This window comes from Ursus arctos, unplaced genomic scaffold, assembly GCF_023065955.2.
Source record: "Ursus arctos isolate Adak ecotype North America unplaced genomic scaffold, UrsArc2.0 scaffold_31, whole genome shotgun sequence".
Taxonomy (NCBI): Eukaryota; Metazoa; Chordata; class Mammalia; order Carnivora; family Ursidae; genus Ursus; species Ursus arctos.
In genome coordinates this window covers 31,457,378-31,475,122 of record NW_026622997.1, presented here as the reverse complement: position 1 = coordinate 31,475,122, position 17,745 = coordinate 31,457,378, and the positions used below count along the sequence as shown (strand labels likewise).

The 17,745-nt window shown below is 43.4% G+C and overlaps 1 protein-coding gene and 1 long non-coding RNA gene across 2 annotated transcripts in view; one reads left to right on the top strand and one right to left on the bottom strand.

Moving 5' to 3' along the window:
- Positions 1-12,332, bottom strand: part of ZFAND3 (zinc finger AN1-type containing 3) — a 324,608-nt gene extending 312,276 nt beyond the window's left edge. Inside the window, exon 1 of the mRNA XM_026482808.4 lies at positions 11,863-12,332. Within this exon, the coding sequence (XP_026338593.1) occupies positions 11,863-11,933 (71 nt within the window). The 5' untranslated portion in view covers positions 11,934-12,332. The remainder of the gene's footprint in view (positions 1-11,862) is intronic.
- On the top strand, positions 12,206-15,518 carry LOC130542215 (uncharacterized). Its single transcript, XR_008956590.1, has 2 exons — positions 12,206-12,788; positions 13,266-15,518. It is a non-coding gene; the product is annotated as an uncharacterized LOC130542215 (long non-coding RNA).
- The last annotated feature ends 2,227 nt before the right edge of the window (positions 15,519-17,745 follow it).

Genomic DNA, 17,745 nt, shown 5'->3' with positions numbered 1-17,745 from the left:
TCTAAGAAGAAAAAAACTGGGGGCGCCCGGGTGGCTCAGTCATTAAGCATCTGCCTTCAGCTCAGGTCATGATCCCACGTCCTGGGATCAAGTCCCGAATTGGGCTCCCTGCTCAGAAGGGAGCCTGTTTCTCCCTCCCCCTCTGCCTGCTGCTCCCCCTACTTGTGCTCTCTCTGACAAATAAGTAAATAAAATCTTTTAAAAAAAGGTAAGATAATCTACGGCATCAGAAGTTAGGATAGTGATTACCCTCGAGCAGAATGAGCCAGTGACTGGAGAAGTTACAAGTGGGGCCTCTTGGGGATAAGAATGCTATTTATTGATATAGGTGCTGGTTACCTGTAGGTATATTCACTTTGTGAAAATTCATTTCACTACATACTTTAGATGTATGCATTTTCACTATACATACTACACTTCAATTAAAAAGTTTACATTAAAAAAGGGTACAATAAAAGTACATTGACATGCCATCTAATTCACCAAAACGTATTTTCAATCTGTCTAAAACTAATCTTCTCTTCCCCACAAGTCACTCATCTTCCAGAAAGAATCACTTCAACTTAAGAAATTCCAAAGTATAAACTTTTTTCTACCAAATACAACTCTGCATATCGCTGACAAATGGCATTAATCATTGTATCCACAATTTCACTTTCAATTTAGGAATAAATGCATTCACAAACCACCTTTCAAAACCTAGCCAGCTTCTAAGAACTTCTATACCCACCGCATATGACTGACACCATCTTTCACCCAGTTGCACAGGTCAGAAATCTTGCTGTCTCTCTTCTCCTTTCCACCTTCCCATCCCCCATCCAATCTGTCTCTGCTCTTATAGTCAAGCCCTCTCTTCAGACCTCGCTGACTCAGTGGTACAGACTGAAATGTCTGTGTTCTCCCAAAAGTCACACACTGAATCCTAAGTGTCCAATGTGACGGTGTTTGGAGTTGAGTAGACCATGAAGGCACTGCCCTCATGAATAGGATTAGTGCCCTTATAAAAGAGGCTGGAGAAATCCACCTCATGTAGTTACATGGAGAACACAGCCTCATCAATGAGGATGCAGACTCTCACCAGACTCGAGGATTCTGCCTGTGCCTTGATCTTGGATTTCCAGCCTCCAGAACTATTGTTTACAAGCCACCCAGTCTGTGGTATTTTGTTATAACAGCCTGAATGGACTAAAATACCCAGACTTCAGCCTATATTCATTCTTTGCTTTCCTACTAGAGCATTCACTCAAGAGTTCCTTTACCTCGGGTCCACAGACCCCAGTCTATAGAAGTATATTTAGATAGAAGTGATTTCCTTCACAATCGTAGGTGTTTTATTTTATGCATTATTCCTGAGAAAAGGTCCATGGTCTTCATCAAATTATCAAAGGGATCCGTGGTCCAGAAAGGTTTAGATGACCTAACTGGACTCTGCTTCCATGCTTATAGTCTCCAATTCTCCTCCACACCGCTGCCAGGATGACATACCTGTCAACCATCCTTAAAATCCTTAAATGGTCCCAAATGCTTCCAGGATAAAATCTAAACTCAAGAGCATGGCAAAGTATGCTCATAACTGACTCCTGCTCATCTCCTCAGCTCCATCTTGCCTCCTGCCATACGCTGCTACTAACATACTGAGCTGTTATCTGCAATTCTCTGAATTCGTCATGCCTTCTCACTCCTCTCTGCCTTTGCAGCAGCTGTTCCCCCTGCCTTTTATGCCCAGCTTAAGCACCACCTCCTCAGACAAGCCCTCCTGGCCATCCTCCACTCCCAATCTCAGTAAGATGTCCGTCCTGTCAGTGCTCACACCACTCTGTGATGATCCCCCGAAGCACTTTCCTCACGGTGTTTGGTCAGTTTATTGGTCTGCCTCCCCTTCTAGACTGTAGGCTTTCCTAGGGCAGAAGCCAGAGCTGGGTATGTATATCCTGCCTAGCAGAGCTCAAGACCACAACAGAGTACTCAACAAATGCTTATTGAGCAAGAGATTGGTCTTGGAAAAAGCCAAACTGGACGAAGGCTGGTCAGAAACCTCATCAACGAACTAGGGGCACTGATCTGGAGACTGCCATTAATGCAAATTGCCCAGTTGAGGTAAGACAGGTCTGCGTCTATTAATCTACCACCAATGGTCCTTTCTTCAAGGCTGGGAAGATAGCCTTTAATAAACGTAATCACCATGGTCAGGCACTGCGCCAAAGGCTTGACAGGCATTAGAGCTCACTAAACCTCAAAGCAACTCTAAGATATTCTTTTTCTTTTTTTATTTTAAAGATAAACAGGCAGAGAGGTAAACTACCCAAAGTCAAGCATAAAGTTTCAAAGTCAGGTTTTAAACTCAGGATTCCGATGCCAAAGCCCACGCCTAGTCGCTGAACTCGGTTTTCTGGAGATAAGAGATCAGCATGCCCTTGGGAAGAGCCTGGATTGGATGAGAGGGGACCTTTCATTAGCCACTCAGCAAACGAGAAAGGTCTTACTTCCCAGGCAGCACTACTATTAAATTCTTTAACATTTAATGTAACCTCCCCCGTATGTATGAGTTGCAAAATCTTTCAAAAGAGAAGGGCTTTTGAGAGTTGTTTTTCCAAGAACAGCAAGTAAAGCTAGTGAACACCAAGTAAAAATGGGTGAAACTGTTGAACTCTCCATCAGACTCAGGGATTGAGAAGGGAGAAGAAAAATCCATCTCATGGAATGGAGTTGGTTGTGGCAATACCAATAAGGGAAAGAAGGTAGATGGAGTGTCCACAGCCTGCTACAAAGAGACACCATGAAGCACCATCCTTTAACTGGCTGAAAAGGTGTCACTGAGCTTAGAAAAAGAAAGAGCCCATGGGGTTCTAACAGATGGAACACCAATATGCTGAAAGCTGCTGCATTTCCACTACACTTTAGCTTGGAATGTGCACCACAGCTCCTATTCTATGATCTTTAGCACTTCCCTACAAGACCCCAGGGGACTCACACCCTGCACTTCAAGGGAAGACAGCATGTTTTCCTTAATTCTGCCCACCACCTGTTCACATTAGTTTCTCTAGCCCTTACCTTTCATATTTTGATTAGAAAGTGGTGACCACAGAGCATCCTCATTCCTAATTACCACCACTCCCCTTCCATCCAGATTTCCCCATCTTCATCCCCCTCACACTCCAGTCTCCTTCCCTTGACCACCATCTCTATCCTTCCTCTTCCAACTCACCCCCAAATCTAGTTGATACAGACATGTCCAGTGACTATTTTGCACCCCAAATTTAAACACAAAACCAACACAGTCCATTCTTCCTAGTCCCTAACTCCAACCAAAACAACATACAATGCAAGTAGTAAAAATATTCAGGTAAACCTAGGGGGCTTTCAACTAAGGAATCAGAATACCTACCTAGTCACTAGACAGTTTAAAACTAAAGGTAAGAAAATGGAGTCTTTAGGGACACACACTTCCACAGAACAGGTTCTACCGTGGCTCCCATTTTCTAAACCAATCCATACTGATGCTGAGATTATAAATCCCTAAAGAGACCCAAGTATACACCATGCAATTTCCATACTTTCACTCAGGATTATATCTTTATCATTTAAGTCACCGCAACTGTTCCTTGATTAGATCCTGCCCAATATGCACTGAAGAGAAAGATTAGCCTTACAAATAAAATGCATGATTTGAGCACCTCTCGCTGGCAGTGGGGCAAAGAGGGGAGGGGTGACATGGATGACAAGGAGAGCTAATTAACACTGACCTATTCACAGAAACAGGGAATACAGGCCTCAAAGATTATATGAACATGTGCCCCCAATCAACAAAAAATAAAACAAAAGTTCCCCTACATAAACATTTCTACAGATCGACATCAAGAACACTCCTTTGTTTTTAAAGGGAGTAGCACAGCTTTGTGTTATATTAAAAAGAGAAGGACAAACTACATAAAACCATGTAAAGTCATATACTTTGAAGATTTTAAATACACATGCAAAGTTTCATACTTTGTGTGCATACACACACAGACTTGAAAAACCTGGTTTTCTGGATTTCAGTGGCAACTGAAGAAAACGAATAATACCATCCATGCCTTCCCAAGCACAAAAACCTAGAAACCATAAATCGAAAAACAACTCACACTGAAATATATCATACCTTCTCCCACCTCCAGTTTATTTTTTATGATTTTTTGCTAGTTAATACACTTCTGGACACTTTTAAAATGATTGTATTATTTAATCTATTTTGTATCTCATTCATTACATTAAAAAAAATTCCTTTGGGCAATAACTTGCCACCACATCTATTCATATAAGGCACCCTAGAAAGGGTTGAAAATTGAAAAACAATGACCTGAAATAGGCAGACTTTGAAAGCACAGACATTTTCAGGAAAGCTCTCCACCCAATCTATGTTCTCCAAATTCCTGCCCCCACACTTCCAGCTAGGTAGCATAAACTACAGAACCTCACACTGTGTTCAGAAATTCTACCAACATAAGCATGCAAGAGAAAATAAATTGCCTGCCACAAGAACCTGACTATGGGAAGCATATCTGTGATACTTCTGAATGGTCAGAATACTTCTCCTTCCAGGAAGTGTGGCTGAAAGTGTGATTATTTTATATAAATGCACTTCAACTTACCAGTGCAAGAAAGAGTCCAAGAAATACATAAGACATCAACAGCTGTTACCCCGCACCATTCCACTTCAGCAGAAAGAAATGAGAAAAGGCACTCCCCAAAAGGTCCCAAGTACATCGCCAACCTCACTCTTTGCCAGGTCATTAATGAGGCATCAGTGAGGCTAAACAGAGCCTGTCTGCAAATTAGAAACACAAAATGCTGTGGTGTAGTCTGCTCCCATCCCTCCCACCAACCACCCACAGCCAGGGTGATAGCAAGCTGCCAGGACATTCTTCTGCCCTAATCACACCTGGCTACGATACAGGACATCTGGTACAGTTGAATGAATAGATGCAACTAGCTAGTACAGCACCTTCTTCCTACTGCATTCTTCCTTCCTCTGGTCAACAGATGCAGCCACAACTCCAGATATCCAGCACTGTTTGCAGCTCTGTCCCCCGGCATCAAGGATGACATGGCATTTTCATTCAACTTGTACCATTCCCTCGCAGTGGTTTTGCCCACTGCTGCTGGATATTTCAATACAATCCACCTTCTTCTGTACACAGGAACTTGAATTTACCAGAAAATCCAATGCACTTATCCCCAATCACATCTCAAAAGCTGCCGTCTCAGATTTACATTTGTAAAAACAAATATTATTCCTCCACAAAAGTCATAGTCCAAAGGTGAATACTTTCAAAAAGTCTCTCACTAAAGAGAAAAAAAAAAACTGATTCTCTATTAGTCTAACACCTCCCTGTATAGGCCTCTGAGGTTGCCAGTTTAAGACTGTTAAGAGCAAAGATGATTGACTCAAAAGCTAACATGAAAAAAAAATGTTCAAATTATGGGCTAACTTGTACTGACATTTTAATTCCCAAAACTGATCAAAGGAACACTTCCCAGTAATCTGAATTAACAATAGCATTGCTTCCCCCCAATGGAAATAAAATGTTAGCGCTGGAAAGAAACTTAGAGCTAAATTAGACAACTCCCTCATTTTTAAAAGACAAGAAAATGGGGGTCTGAAGGACTCACAAGAAAACAGGCTTGACTGTCAATTATATCTCAACAAAACTGAAGAGAGAAAAAAATAGGCTTGAAAATCCTGGTTGTCTATCAGGTCAATGTTCTAGAAGAGCACTGTCCAGAAGACCTTTCTGGGAGGATGAAGTGTTCTGTATCTGTGTTCCCCAACAGGGTAGCTACTGAGCTGTGAGTACTGAAAATGTAGCTAGTATACCTAAAAAACTGAATTTTTTACGAATTATAAATTGCTATATGTAGCAAGTGACTACTATACTGCCCAGCACAATTCTAGAATATGTCCTTAGGTTTTATTTTTAAAACAAAGTTGCTTCACCTCTCTTCTACATTTAACACATACAGTAAGTTTCTTCTTTATGTCTAAAATATCTCATCCGGCAACCTACTCTTGTTATAGAGTGACCCAGTCCACAGCAGGATCAACCTGTTCCTCAAAGACCCCAGCAGAACTGAGCGACAGGAGTGTCATCCACCCAGTTGGAACGAAGCCCCTCTTCTACACACTGCTCTGATACAAGTCCCACACACCCAACAAGCCTGAATGAATCTGGACGATTTTTCAAGTACCTCACTAAAATTATACAAGTATTGGGTTGTGACCAGTCACTTCCTACACATGGCTTTGTTGAGATACCAAACTTTACCTCTCTTCAAAAAGAAAAAAAAAGAATTTTTAACCTCAATATCTATGATGATTATAGGATTCTGGAACTTTGTATCAGTCTGCACACACACAACCTCTGTATGATCTAATAAAAATCCAAATTATATTAGTTCTCACAGTCTTAGTACTCTGTTCTCAGTAAATAGTATTTAACATGCTGGGTTCTTTTTTTTAAGGACTTTATTCATTTCAAAAGATTCTTAGCCTGGGGCACTTGGGTGTTACAGTCAGTTAAGCAAGTGTCCTCTCTCGGTTTCAGCTCAGTCCGGAATCTCAGGGTCATGAGATAGGGCCCTCCATCGGGCTCCTCGCTCAGCACAGTCCACTTGAAATGTTCTCCTCCTCCCTCTGTCCCTCCCGCTCGTGCTCGTGCTTGAGTTGTCATGCATGCACTCGCTCTCGCTCTCTCTCCCTCTCTCCCTAAAATAAGTAAGTAAATCTTTTTAAAACAGATTCTTAGCCCTCTGTTTTTCTACCTAGGAAAAGGTCAGTCTATGAGAACTAATGTTAACTTTAATACCATTAAGGATTAAGAAGAGATTTTTAGTCAAAACTTTTCAGTATGACTTGAAGTATTGAGTTCTCTTTTTCAGGAGGGAGGAGAGTAAATGGAAGAAAAGGATAATACCAATAGATCTGTATTTCCTACATGTTAACTGGATCTAACTTTAAAAAGCTGTTGCCTCAAACCAGTGTAAACAAAGACCATGTTTTCTTTAAAAAAAAAAAAAATTATCTCCCTGTGTTCCATCACATCAAAGGGACAAATGTTTTCTGAATATCCAAATGTAATCAGGAACACAGGGCAAGTAGATAAATGTACTGACAGTATTTCATTATATCATGTCACATCTTCAGGTGTGCACAATACTCAAAGATGCAAAGTAAAACTGCACAAATGATCTGTTTTGTTTTTAAGGGAATGTTTAAGGGGGCTTTATAATCAAGGGATAATTAGTGACATCACTGAAATAAACATTCTACTGATTAACTAGTAATTCATGCTGTGGTCACTTGAACTTGAAAGCCCAGGTTAAACTGGTTGAAGTGTGGCAACATGTTCTAATTGGAAGACTGAGACTGAAGAATCCAGGGCCACACACTGTTCAGAGCTAAGCATACTCGCCAGATGACTCACAAAGTGACAGAAACAGAGTTCTGCATCAATTCGCAAGGCCTGGGCTCAGAGGGAGAAAAAAGAAAAAAACAGAGATTCTATTTAAGCTAACTAGTTAATACCTTCTGATTCCCAAAAGTAAAACGGAATAAAACAAATCATCTTATATTTCCAATTAACTGTCTACTAGTAACCTCTTCAGGAATGGAATACAGTTCGTGAGATGACTCTTGATCTGCCTAACCCCATTTTATTTAAAATACATCATTACCTAACAGATCTAGTTGGTGAATAAAATGCTTCAACAGATCACAAAAAATACTGACATCTATTTCCCTAAAGAAAATGTATCCATGTAATATTTTATGACATGATTAAGAGCTTACTTTTTATCAAAAACAATGGTTTACCAAATAAATTCCATATTTAAATACTTCATTATTCCCTAAACATGAGACTGAATAATTTATGTATACTATACTTTAAAATTATTTATGAAAGAAATAGTACTTCCCAAATTTTCATATTATATTACAATAGAGATTGTCTCCAATTGTAAAAGCAAAATATCAACAAATGAGTTTTTACATTTAATAAGTAAAATTAGAAAAAAAAGTCCATCTTTCCCCAATTATCCTTTTTTATTATCCTGCAATATACTCAGTATATAAGTGTCTTAGTCTTCTTCCTCTCTTTTTTAGAATATTGTCTGCTTTTTCAACAACTTTTAAAAATACCTAAGAATTTACATGTATCAGTACCTTTTAAATGTCTAAACAATTTAAAATGTATTACAATGTAGCTTCAACTAACACTACTGTGTAGTTTAAAAGTGCTTTTGTGTATGAGTACATTTCAACTAAAAAAAATACTATCTCACTTCAGATGTGATTACAAACTAGCATGTTTTTCGAATGATTACGGAATGCCTAAAAATGAGCCAAGAAAACACTCACATTTCACTAAAAGTTTTAAGTATGTATCTCAGAGAAAGAACTGTTTATGATCATTAACTCTAAAAGCATGGTATACACCATGCTAACACCTTCCAACTTTTACAAAGAGATGTAAATCTTCAACAGTTTCCGAAGCAGCTGTGTTTCCCAGCAGAGAGATGGTCTCTATAAAATAATAACTTAATTACAATTACACAATATAAACCAAAAGGAGGAAAAGTAGAAACTCGACTTGTTCAAGCATTCAACACACTTGTACTGTATGCTCCTCCTGTCATTCCACTTTCTAATTGCATTCCCACAAGCAAGACCTCACAGCTCTCCTATCTAACTAACCAAGCCCCACTGATGGTGTCCTGACTGAACAGCAAGTCCAGCAGCCTAAGTCACTACAGAGAAAAGCAATCCTAAGGAACTCCCTTTAGTCTACTGGTGCCAGAACATTCTGAGAGGCTCCTCTGCAAAGGGCTGGGTGTGGGCCATGGCTAGCTGACTTGATAGATTTACGGCTTCCACAGAATGCAATGCTGACTGAAGTTCTGGTAACACACTCACCTTCATTTTCATCAAAGGAAAAGCCAAAAGATACCTCCTGAATGGCTTTCACAGCCACCTACCTCTCTCCATTCTCCCTGGCTACTACACACAATCATCCCTACTCTGGGTTACTCCTCCTGACAAGACTTCTGTACCTTTGGCAACACCCCATGAACTTTTATAAAAACATCACATTCATACACACAATCATACCCACACACCCAGGCCACTCTCAACATCATCCAATCTTTCAAATTAAAGAAAAGCACATCACTGCCTGCTCAAGGTTCTTCCATAGTTCCTTAGAGAACTCAAGATAAAAGTCCAAAGATCTAGGCATTACCTATAGAGAGTCCTGCATCACCAACTGCTCTCACCATCTCTACTGAATCCCCCCTCACAAACTACCAATCAACCCCAATGAACTTTTGGTTCCTCAAATGTGGAGTGCTCTCTCTCTCACATCCAGGCCTTCACCCATGCTATTCCCTCCGCCTGAAATAAACTCTTCTATTTCCATTCTCTCCTACCCTTCCTGCAGGCGTAGGCTGGTGTCACTTCCTCCTGGTTACCTTCTTCTACCTCCACCTCCATTAGGGTAAGTGCCCCTCCCATCACACCCTATACCAATCCTCACACACTTTACTCTGTCCCTTTACTTCTCTATGCCCTCTGCCTCCAGAGGATGGGGCCAGTGCCCCCTTGTCCACCATTGTATCAGAGACAATTATTTCTTGAATATATTCAAGTTTACTTAATGAACATAGTGTGAATGTGACCCATACAATAAGGGACATATAATCAAAGCCAGTTATGATAAAACTAGGCAGCAATATCATTACACCTTGCTATAAAATGCAAACTACACAGCTACCTACAAACTCCTTTAGAAAAGTTTAAAGCATTACACATTAAAAAAGAACGCTTTCCAACATAAAAATACCAGTTTTGTGCTCACAACTCCTGTTAGGCAAACTGCAGTTCATAAGAAGGGCCAAATTGAAAGTATCAAAAAAGCAGGACTGATTGCTTATAGGTCAGGTATGATATCAGTTTAACTATTCCTCCCTGCAACTATCAAACTTTTTGGCATTATTCAAAACTCTGCTGACTAAAAGTCAAAGGCTATTCCGTTTCCTTAGTTTCTACGCCTTGCTATAGGCCCTTCAATAAGAGTTCCACTCATGATAATGGTCCCAAGGACATAAACATGTTGCCAGGAAACAAGCCTCTGATACATCCTGGGCATTAGTTGCCATTGGCAGCTACTTTCTTTGAGCCACATGTCTTCTTACGAGTTACAATCAGAGGCTTGTGACACCAGATTTTTCCAGGGCAGAGACTGATGTCATAAACGTGATGGTCCTAAGCACTCAGAAGAGCTCACCAGCTCCGCCCTAAACTCCCTGTAAGCAAGGGGCAAGTTATCCACCCTCTTAAGCTTCAACTTCCTCATCTATAAAGAGATAATGGTTCTACCTCCTAAGACTCTGTGGGAATTAGATTGCCTGTGAAAGCGCTTAGGAGACAACCCAATTATTAGGAAGACTATAAAACCTAAAATATTTTCACATCTTCAAAACTTTTGGTAATACCATAACTTATTTTTGACTAACATCTTTCCACCAGGAATTTTTTAAGAAAGGGAATAAAGAGGAGAAAATGAGAATCTATTTCTTTGTCGCGACCTTTGAATTTAACAAATTTCACAGAAAACTACATTAAGATCTACTTTCTAATCTTTCTCTGCACTCCCCAAAATCAGACTTAATCTGTACCTCAACCATTCCTAACATCTGGGAGGTAGCAAAAATGAAATACTTAAGTACATCTTCCCAAGATGTTCTCACCAGAAATAATCATTTCCTTACTGCCTCTATGCACCTTGAAATATACTAGGCCTTAGGAAATTTTTTAAAAAAGAAGAAAAAGAAGAAGAGGAAGGAGGAGGAAAGAAAAGAAAAAGGGCTCAATCACAAAAGTCCTTCAAAGTCTCTGGTTTCCTTACAACACAATTAGAATCATAAGGTAGAATGGAGGCACCTGTTAGGTAAGAGGGGTGGTAATTCACGAAACTCCAAGCATTACAAGGAGAATTTAAAATCTAACTATATGGGGAAAAGTTGATTTCCCACCTCATATTCTTTTTCACTCTAACACAGGATGACCAAGTAATAATGCAGGCTGGCCAATGTGAATATTTTTATCATTAAAAAAGGGGGGGAGGAATTTAAGCCAATTGAGCAAACTGGCTCTCACGTTCCCAAGCCAGGCTGACTTGAGTTTTATTTTATTTTTTAGACAAGGAAATTTTACAGATCTTCTGAAACGTGTTTTAAATAAAGGTGAGACTTACAACTTTACCCTAGCCTGGATTCCGGGCTGGATTTTTAAAAAGGGGTGACGTGTGAACAGCTTCCTAAAAGCAAATAGGGCACTGGGATATAATTTAGGAAGTGATGATGCAAGTCTCTGGGGGACAGGGAGTGGGGGGTGGTGAAAAAGTCAGAGGAAATACCCTCCTGGTGCCTGGGCACCAACTCATACCTAGGTGGGGAGGGAGGGCTGGCCTCCACATGCCAAGGGAAAGGGACACCCCAGCTCCACGGGGAGGTGCCAACACCGCCCCCTCATCCCTCCCTGCTGCCCTGCCCCCCTCACCCGTGCCCCGGGCGGCCCCCGCTGACCCAAACCTCAGGTAGGAGAGTCCCAGAGGGTGGCAGTGCACCCCAAGCAGGACCTTCTCTGCCCACCTCCAGCTCCCCACCCAGTGCCCCTCCCCGAGACGCGGCCCCTGCCCCCTCCCAGTAGGCCCGGCTAGGGCCCAACCCCCAGGGTTCCGGCCTCCCGCGGCCCCGAGGCCTGCCCGGGCAGCCCCCGCGCCCGTGCCCCCGGCCCTCGACCCCACCCCCACCCGGCCGGACACTTACCCCCAGAAGCCGCAGGGACAGCGAGGCGGCAGGCTGGGCGCTTTGCTGCGCTCGCTCCCGGCGTCTCCCATGGTGCTCGGCGGCGGCGGAGCTCGGCGGCGGCAGCGGTAGCGGCGGCTGGGCCTGGGCCCCGCTCGAAGGAGGCGGCGGCGGCGACGGCAGCGGCGTCGGGGGGCTCGGGGCGGGGGGAGGGGGAGGGAGCGGGCGCGCGGGCGGGCGCGAGTCCGGGGCTCCGAGCCGGGATTCCAGGCCGGTCAGCTGGAGGCGGGCCGCACCACTCGGCCTGCAGAGACGGGGGGGCCGGGGGAGGCGCGGAGAGGAGAGGGAGGGGAGCTGAGGAGGAGGGGCGTACGGGTGAACCGAGGACCGAGGGGGAGGAGGGAAGACCCGGCGCCCTCGGCAGCTCCCACCGCCGCTCGCAGCCAGAGCGATGTCCCGTGCGGCGGCGCTGGGAAGGACCTGAGGCCCCTGCCGGCTCTGGCGTAGCAGCGGCCCCTGTGAAGCTCGGGGCCCCCCCGCGCTCCGTCACTCTCCCCTCCCCCGAAGGCTGCGCTGACCGGACAATGGCCGCTCCGCCCCCTCCCCTCCTCACGCACCCCTCCCAAGGAGTCACAATGGTCTCGCCCGGGGGAGCCGCCGCCAAAGCCCAGCAGCTGATCAGCTGGGATCCGGGCGTGCCACTTTGTTCGGCGCCTCAAAGGAAGAGTACTGGGCTGTGGGCAAAGCCGAGAGCGTCGGGCTATCACTCGGCGACAGGCCTCTGAGGCTCTCGTATTCTTGGAACTTTTAAAATCGGAGGCAAACTTACCTTCTCCCCGTCTGAAGAAGGGAAGCAGGCTTCTGAGTACTCTGGGGCGCGTTGCCTCCCCCCAAACGCGAATGGTACGCCCTAAGCGGGAGGGGGAGGAGCAGATTAGTTGTTTAGGGTAAGTCGGGCCAGTCCCAGAGCGACGGACGAGTGCTGCGCATGCGCCCGGGGACCCCGTAACCGGGTACTGGGAGGGGCCAGGAGGGAGTGCTCCCAAACCCGGAAGTGGGTCTTGCTTTTCCCGGGGCTGCGGGGGGTCTTCATTTGCGGGTAGGTCCCGGAACCGGCTGCTGCGGGCTCTGGGAGATGCCGGGGACCATTTCTCCACTAACTACCAATCCCCTAGAAATCTCTCTTCCCAATCCCCCCACACCCGACCCACTCTTCCAGTTCCACGCGAACTGGTCTCCTCTTGAACTTATGGGAACTGTCCCTCCCCACCTCCGCCCCAGGAAGGGCGGGAGCACAGTGTCTTGGTCAAGTTCCGTGCCCCTCCACTGTCCTAAGTGCCCCCCAGCCTCAGAGACGCAAGCCCACTCCCTATGCTTCGACTAGGAAAACCTGTTTTTCTAAAGTGGGCCTGTTTGGTTTTTAGAGGGGAGCTATGGCCGAATCAGTGATGAAAATTGAAGTAACCAAAGAAGTTCGAGCCACTGAAAAATAAGCCTTTAGCACTCCATGGCTTTGATCTTGAACTCATTGTGAGTTCCAGCCAATCGTGAGCAGAACGCAATCGTTGATGACAAATTTCAACGCGGAGGAAACTTGCACCATATCTCCTGGAGAGGTGACCCACAGCTGAGACCCTTGTGGGTGAAATTCTAGGTCCCTGCTACTTGCAGGAAGACTTCCTAGCTCTCCAGAAAAAGCTGCTGTGTACCCCCAACTCGGCGGGAATACGAGACCCTCAGAGGGTATTACCTAGATTAATTTTATTACCAAATGTTACTATTTTATTTCTGTATCTACCATTATATTTGTGCATGATCTGTGGACTTGTTAACATTTATGACACTTCTTTTGGCCTCTAAAGAGCAAAGATCACATTTAGCTTAGCATCCTCTTAAAGATGCTGTTGATGATAAAGACAGTGATTGGAAAAATCAACCAACGCACCCCCAAATGAGAGTGCTGATTTTCTTAATACTGAGTTTCAACTTTGTGGATTTTCACAAGCCTTCAGTATTTCTGTCAAAAGTCCATAGAATGGATGAGACCATACAGCACACCTAGCTTTCATTGGACTCATATTGCCTTTAAATCTTCACGTAGCCTGACAGGAAATTGCCACATTCATGAAAGACTTACAGCCTTTGAGTTTAAGAGACCAAGATTAAGTGGGACTCTCTCTCTATTGGCATCTTGATGATCTTTTATATATGGAAAAGGAAACCCTAAAACCAAAAGGAAAATTTAGTATAAGCTGTGATTGTCAACTTACAAACTGCTTGCCTACCTGTCCATTTGCTAGTTATTCATTTCAACAAGCATTAACGGAGTACCCAGTATGTGCACAAAATTTTCTAAGGCCTTGTCCTTCCTATTCCCCTCTGCCCCACTGTTCTTCCTCTTTTGCCCAGCACATTCCCACTGTCCCTTCCGGCATATGTTATCTCTTCAGTGCTTTCCATACTGTGACAAGGCAGAATTGGTCCCTCCTTCCTCTGCCCACATACTCTCCATTATAGGACAAAGAAATATACATATTTGTCTCTTATCACAAAACCTAGCTCCAAAAGGTTTGGCTCTTAGAAACAGCTGCTGAGTATTCTCAACCCAGCGGGGATACAAGACCCTCAGAGGGTATTACCTAGATTAATTTTATTACCAAATGTTATTTTATTTCTATATGTGCCACTATGTTTATCCATTATCTGTGCACCTGTGGGATCCACCAGTCTCTGTGGGTTTGAAGCCAACTTAATCCATGTTTGCTGAATGGAAGAGCTCATCTGATAAGAAGCCACTCTTAGTCTAGCCACTTTCATCTGTAAGAAGCAGAAACCACTGAAACTTGATGCAAAAATTAATTAATTAATAATTTATTGAAGGAAGTAATCTTAAAGAATCCAAGGACCCAGAGAGCAAATAGATCTCATGAAGGACTGGAAGAGGGGTCTAAAATACTAACAGAAGCCAAGTAGCTAGTCCCTCATTATCTCTTTTTCTCTCTGGTCACGTGTTCTTGCGTCTCTCACTTTGCAGACCTGCTTTCACTGCTGCTCTGGGAGCATGGAGGAACGTGGCTGTCCACGCTTGCTTAGCCTCACTTCAAGAACCAGCAGAAATTAATCAGTTATCTATGAATTCCAGTTCCAGGGGAAAGAACCTGACTGGTCAAATTTATGTCAGGTTGTCTATTCTTGATAAAGTTGCTTTGAGCCAGTTAAGGCTCTTTGTTTTGTAATGCATACAGGACTGCCAGAGGCCCATCCTTGTAGCCTGTGGTTCTCAAAGAAGGTCAATGATGTTCTTGGCAAAGATTCCAAAAGGTATCTACCACAGATCAAAAAAAGGAGTCAATTGCAGCCTGAAATCAAAAAGCATAAAGAACAGTGGACATGTTCAAGAATTTTCCAACAAACTAACTCCTACTTAAGCTATTTCAGGCCTAAAATTAAATGGCATTCCCTCAAAGAAGTTTCACTGATCCCCAGCCCCAATTAAGATTATGTTGCCCCATTTTATCTTCCTTTGTAGAACCTATCACGGTTTATAATTAAAAATTTATTTGTGTGTTTTCTCTCCAAAGATCATGTCTGTTTTGCTAACCCCAAACAATGCCCACGTACAATGCCCAGGACACATTTGGTAGACGTTAATAAATATTTGTTGAATGAAAAAAAAATAACCACTGTGAAGCCCATATATGAATTGGCACCCTATTCAGACTATTCTGGGGGATTTTCTATCACGCTCACCTTCCCTAGAAGACACTGAAACTCACTGAGGGCCTTTTCATCGCACTGAGTTGTACGAAATGAGACCCAGTGTTCATCTGCTTCCTCTTCTGATGTTCCTAGCCGGCTAACTTTTCACCCTTTCTTCCCGAGGTTTCTATCAGAAGAGCCCTTGAACCAGTTCCTATAACATGCCCACTTAGTTGGCTGAAAGCTCAGAGAGGACATAAAATTTCAGGGCATCATCAAATTAGGGGACCAAAGTGTGGGGGTAATTGGCAGAAGTGCTTTTGTCATAATTGTCTTGACTATTTCCTAGTAGATTACGTTCCAGATGAACCTGTGATGTGACTCTTGGGGGTAGTTTGCAATCACCATCGGCTTAAAAGGAGCCATCTACGTACTCAATAGGGTCTAATAAAGGATAATATTAATGCTTCAGCAGCCAGAGATCTTGAAGTAGCAACTGAGGTTGTGCGGGAAAGAGCCAGGTGTGACTCAAGGGCAGGGGCTTGCAAGGGCTGCTTTCTTGGTAATACTGAATCCAAAGACCTTCGCCCTGCAAGAGATGGTCAAAGAGGAGACAGTTGTAGAGATCTGAGAGAGAGCAGATGGTCCTCCAACTCAGATTCTAATTCTTCCCCACAGCTCTAACTCCCAGTTCAAACCCTTCCATCATTATAATACATTCTACCCTAGTATTAGTCCCAATGTCCAATCCAAACTCTAGCCTCCATCTTCATCCTAATCCTAACATTATCTGTAAAAGTTAATCCTAGATTTCAGACCTAATCCCAACCCTAATTCTGTGAGTTGAACAAAGGCTCCTTGCCTTGCCCCTAAGTTATTTTCCTCAGTTTCTCTTTCTTAGATCCCTTGACCCAGACCCACTCCTGGGAACAGAGAATCCTATAACACTCTGGACCCCTGGGGAGAATGGGGGCCAGTTTTAATAGTCTTAAAAAAGAAAAGGGCCTTGGGCTGCTAGGAAAGAGAAAATGGGGCATCTCTTACCTGCAAAGGAGACAGCAACATTTCTCAGTCACAGCATGTCCTGTTTGCCTAATTCAGGAACTTCTGAGCCTCTGAAAGTCCAGAAAAGATGCAATCCAAGTCACCTGTGTAGACTTAGGAATGTGTGATATAGCCAGCCAAGAGCAGAAGATCTGAGACCTTCCTGCAAAATGATAGGGTTAGATTAGATGAGTGTCTTTCAAACCTACGTTCTCAGAGAGCAAGAATTCTGGTTTCTGTTCTCCTCCTGCACTTGGGTTTGGTTTTCCAAAGGGGGGGAAACCTTTTTTTTTTTTTTAAAGTCACTGAACTACACCCTCCCTAAGCTTCCTTCTGGCCCTCGAGTTTTCTGATGTGCAGTTGATTCTTTTAGTCACTTACGGTCCACTTGGCATGGATAAACTCTCAGAGCCAAGGGAAACGAAGAGCAACCAAGCATACCACCTCCAGCCCTTCTCAGGAAACTAAAAATAAATTAAATAAAATGAAGAGTGCATGGAGAAGAGAGGGGAGGGAGGAGAGAATGTTGCCATTTCACGTTTCATGTTCCCATGTTCGTGAAGCAATTGCTGATTTCCCTGCTGCTCACACCCATCTTGGTGTGAAATTTGATTTTACTGACTTTTAAATTTCTTTTCAAGAATGGAAATAGTGTTTTTCCCAGAAATACTTGACCTTTGTGGGGGGAAAATTTTCAAATAATGAGAAAGCAAAAGTCCTCCCTAATACCACTCCCTAGAGAGATTCTTTGTTAACAGTTTGTCATACGGCCTTCCAGGCTTTTCATTTATATACTGTTAGATAAACGGGGTCATGTAACACAGAGTATACTCTGATTATTTTTAACTTAGAAATATGTCATGGACATCTTCCACATCCATGCATGGAGCTTTGCAGTATTGTTCACAACTAAATTATTAGGGTTCTCTGGAGATATATAGGATATATATATTCTATTGGTTAAGATGTATGTGAAACAAGAGGCACCTGGGTAGCTCAGTCGATTAAGTGTCTGACTCTTGGTCTCAGCTCAGGTCTTGATCTCAGGCCCATGAGTTCAAGCCCTGCATTGGGCTCCATGCTGGGCATGGAGCCTACATTTAAAAAAAAAAAAAAAAAGATATTGACAAACCATAAGAGACTCTTAATCATAGGATACAA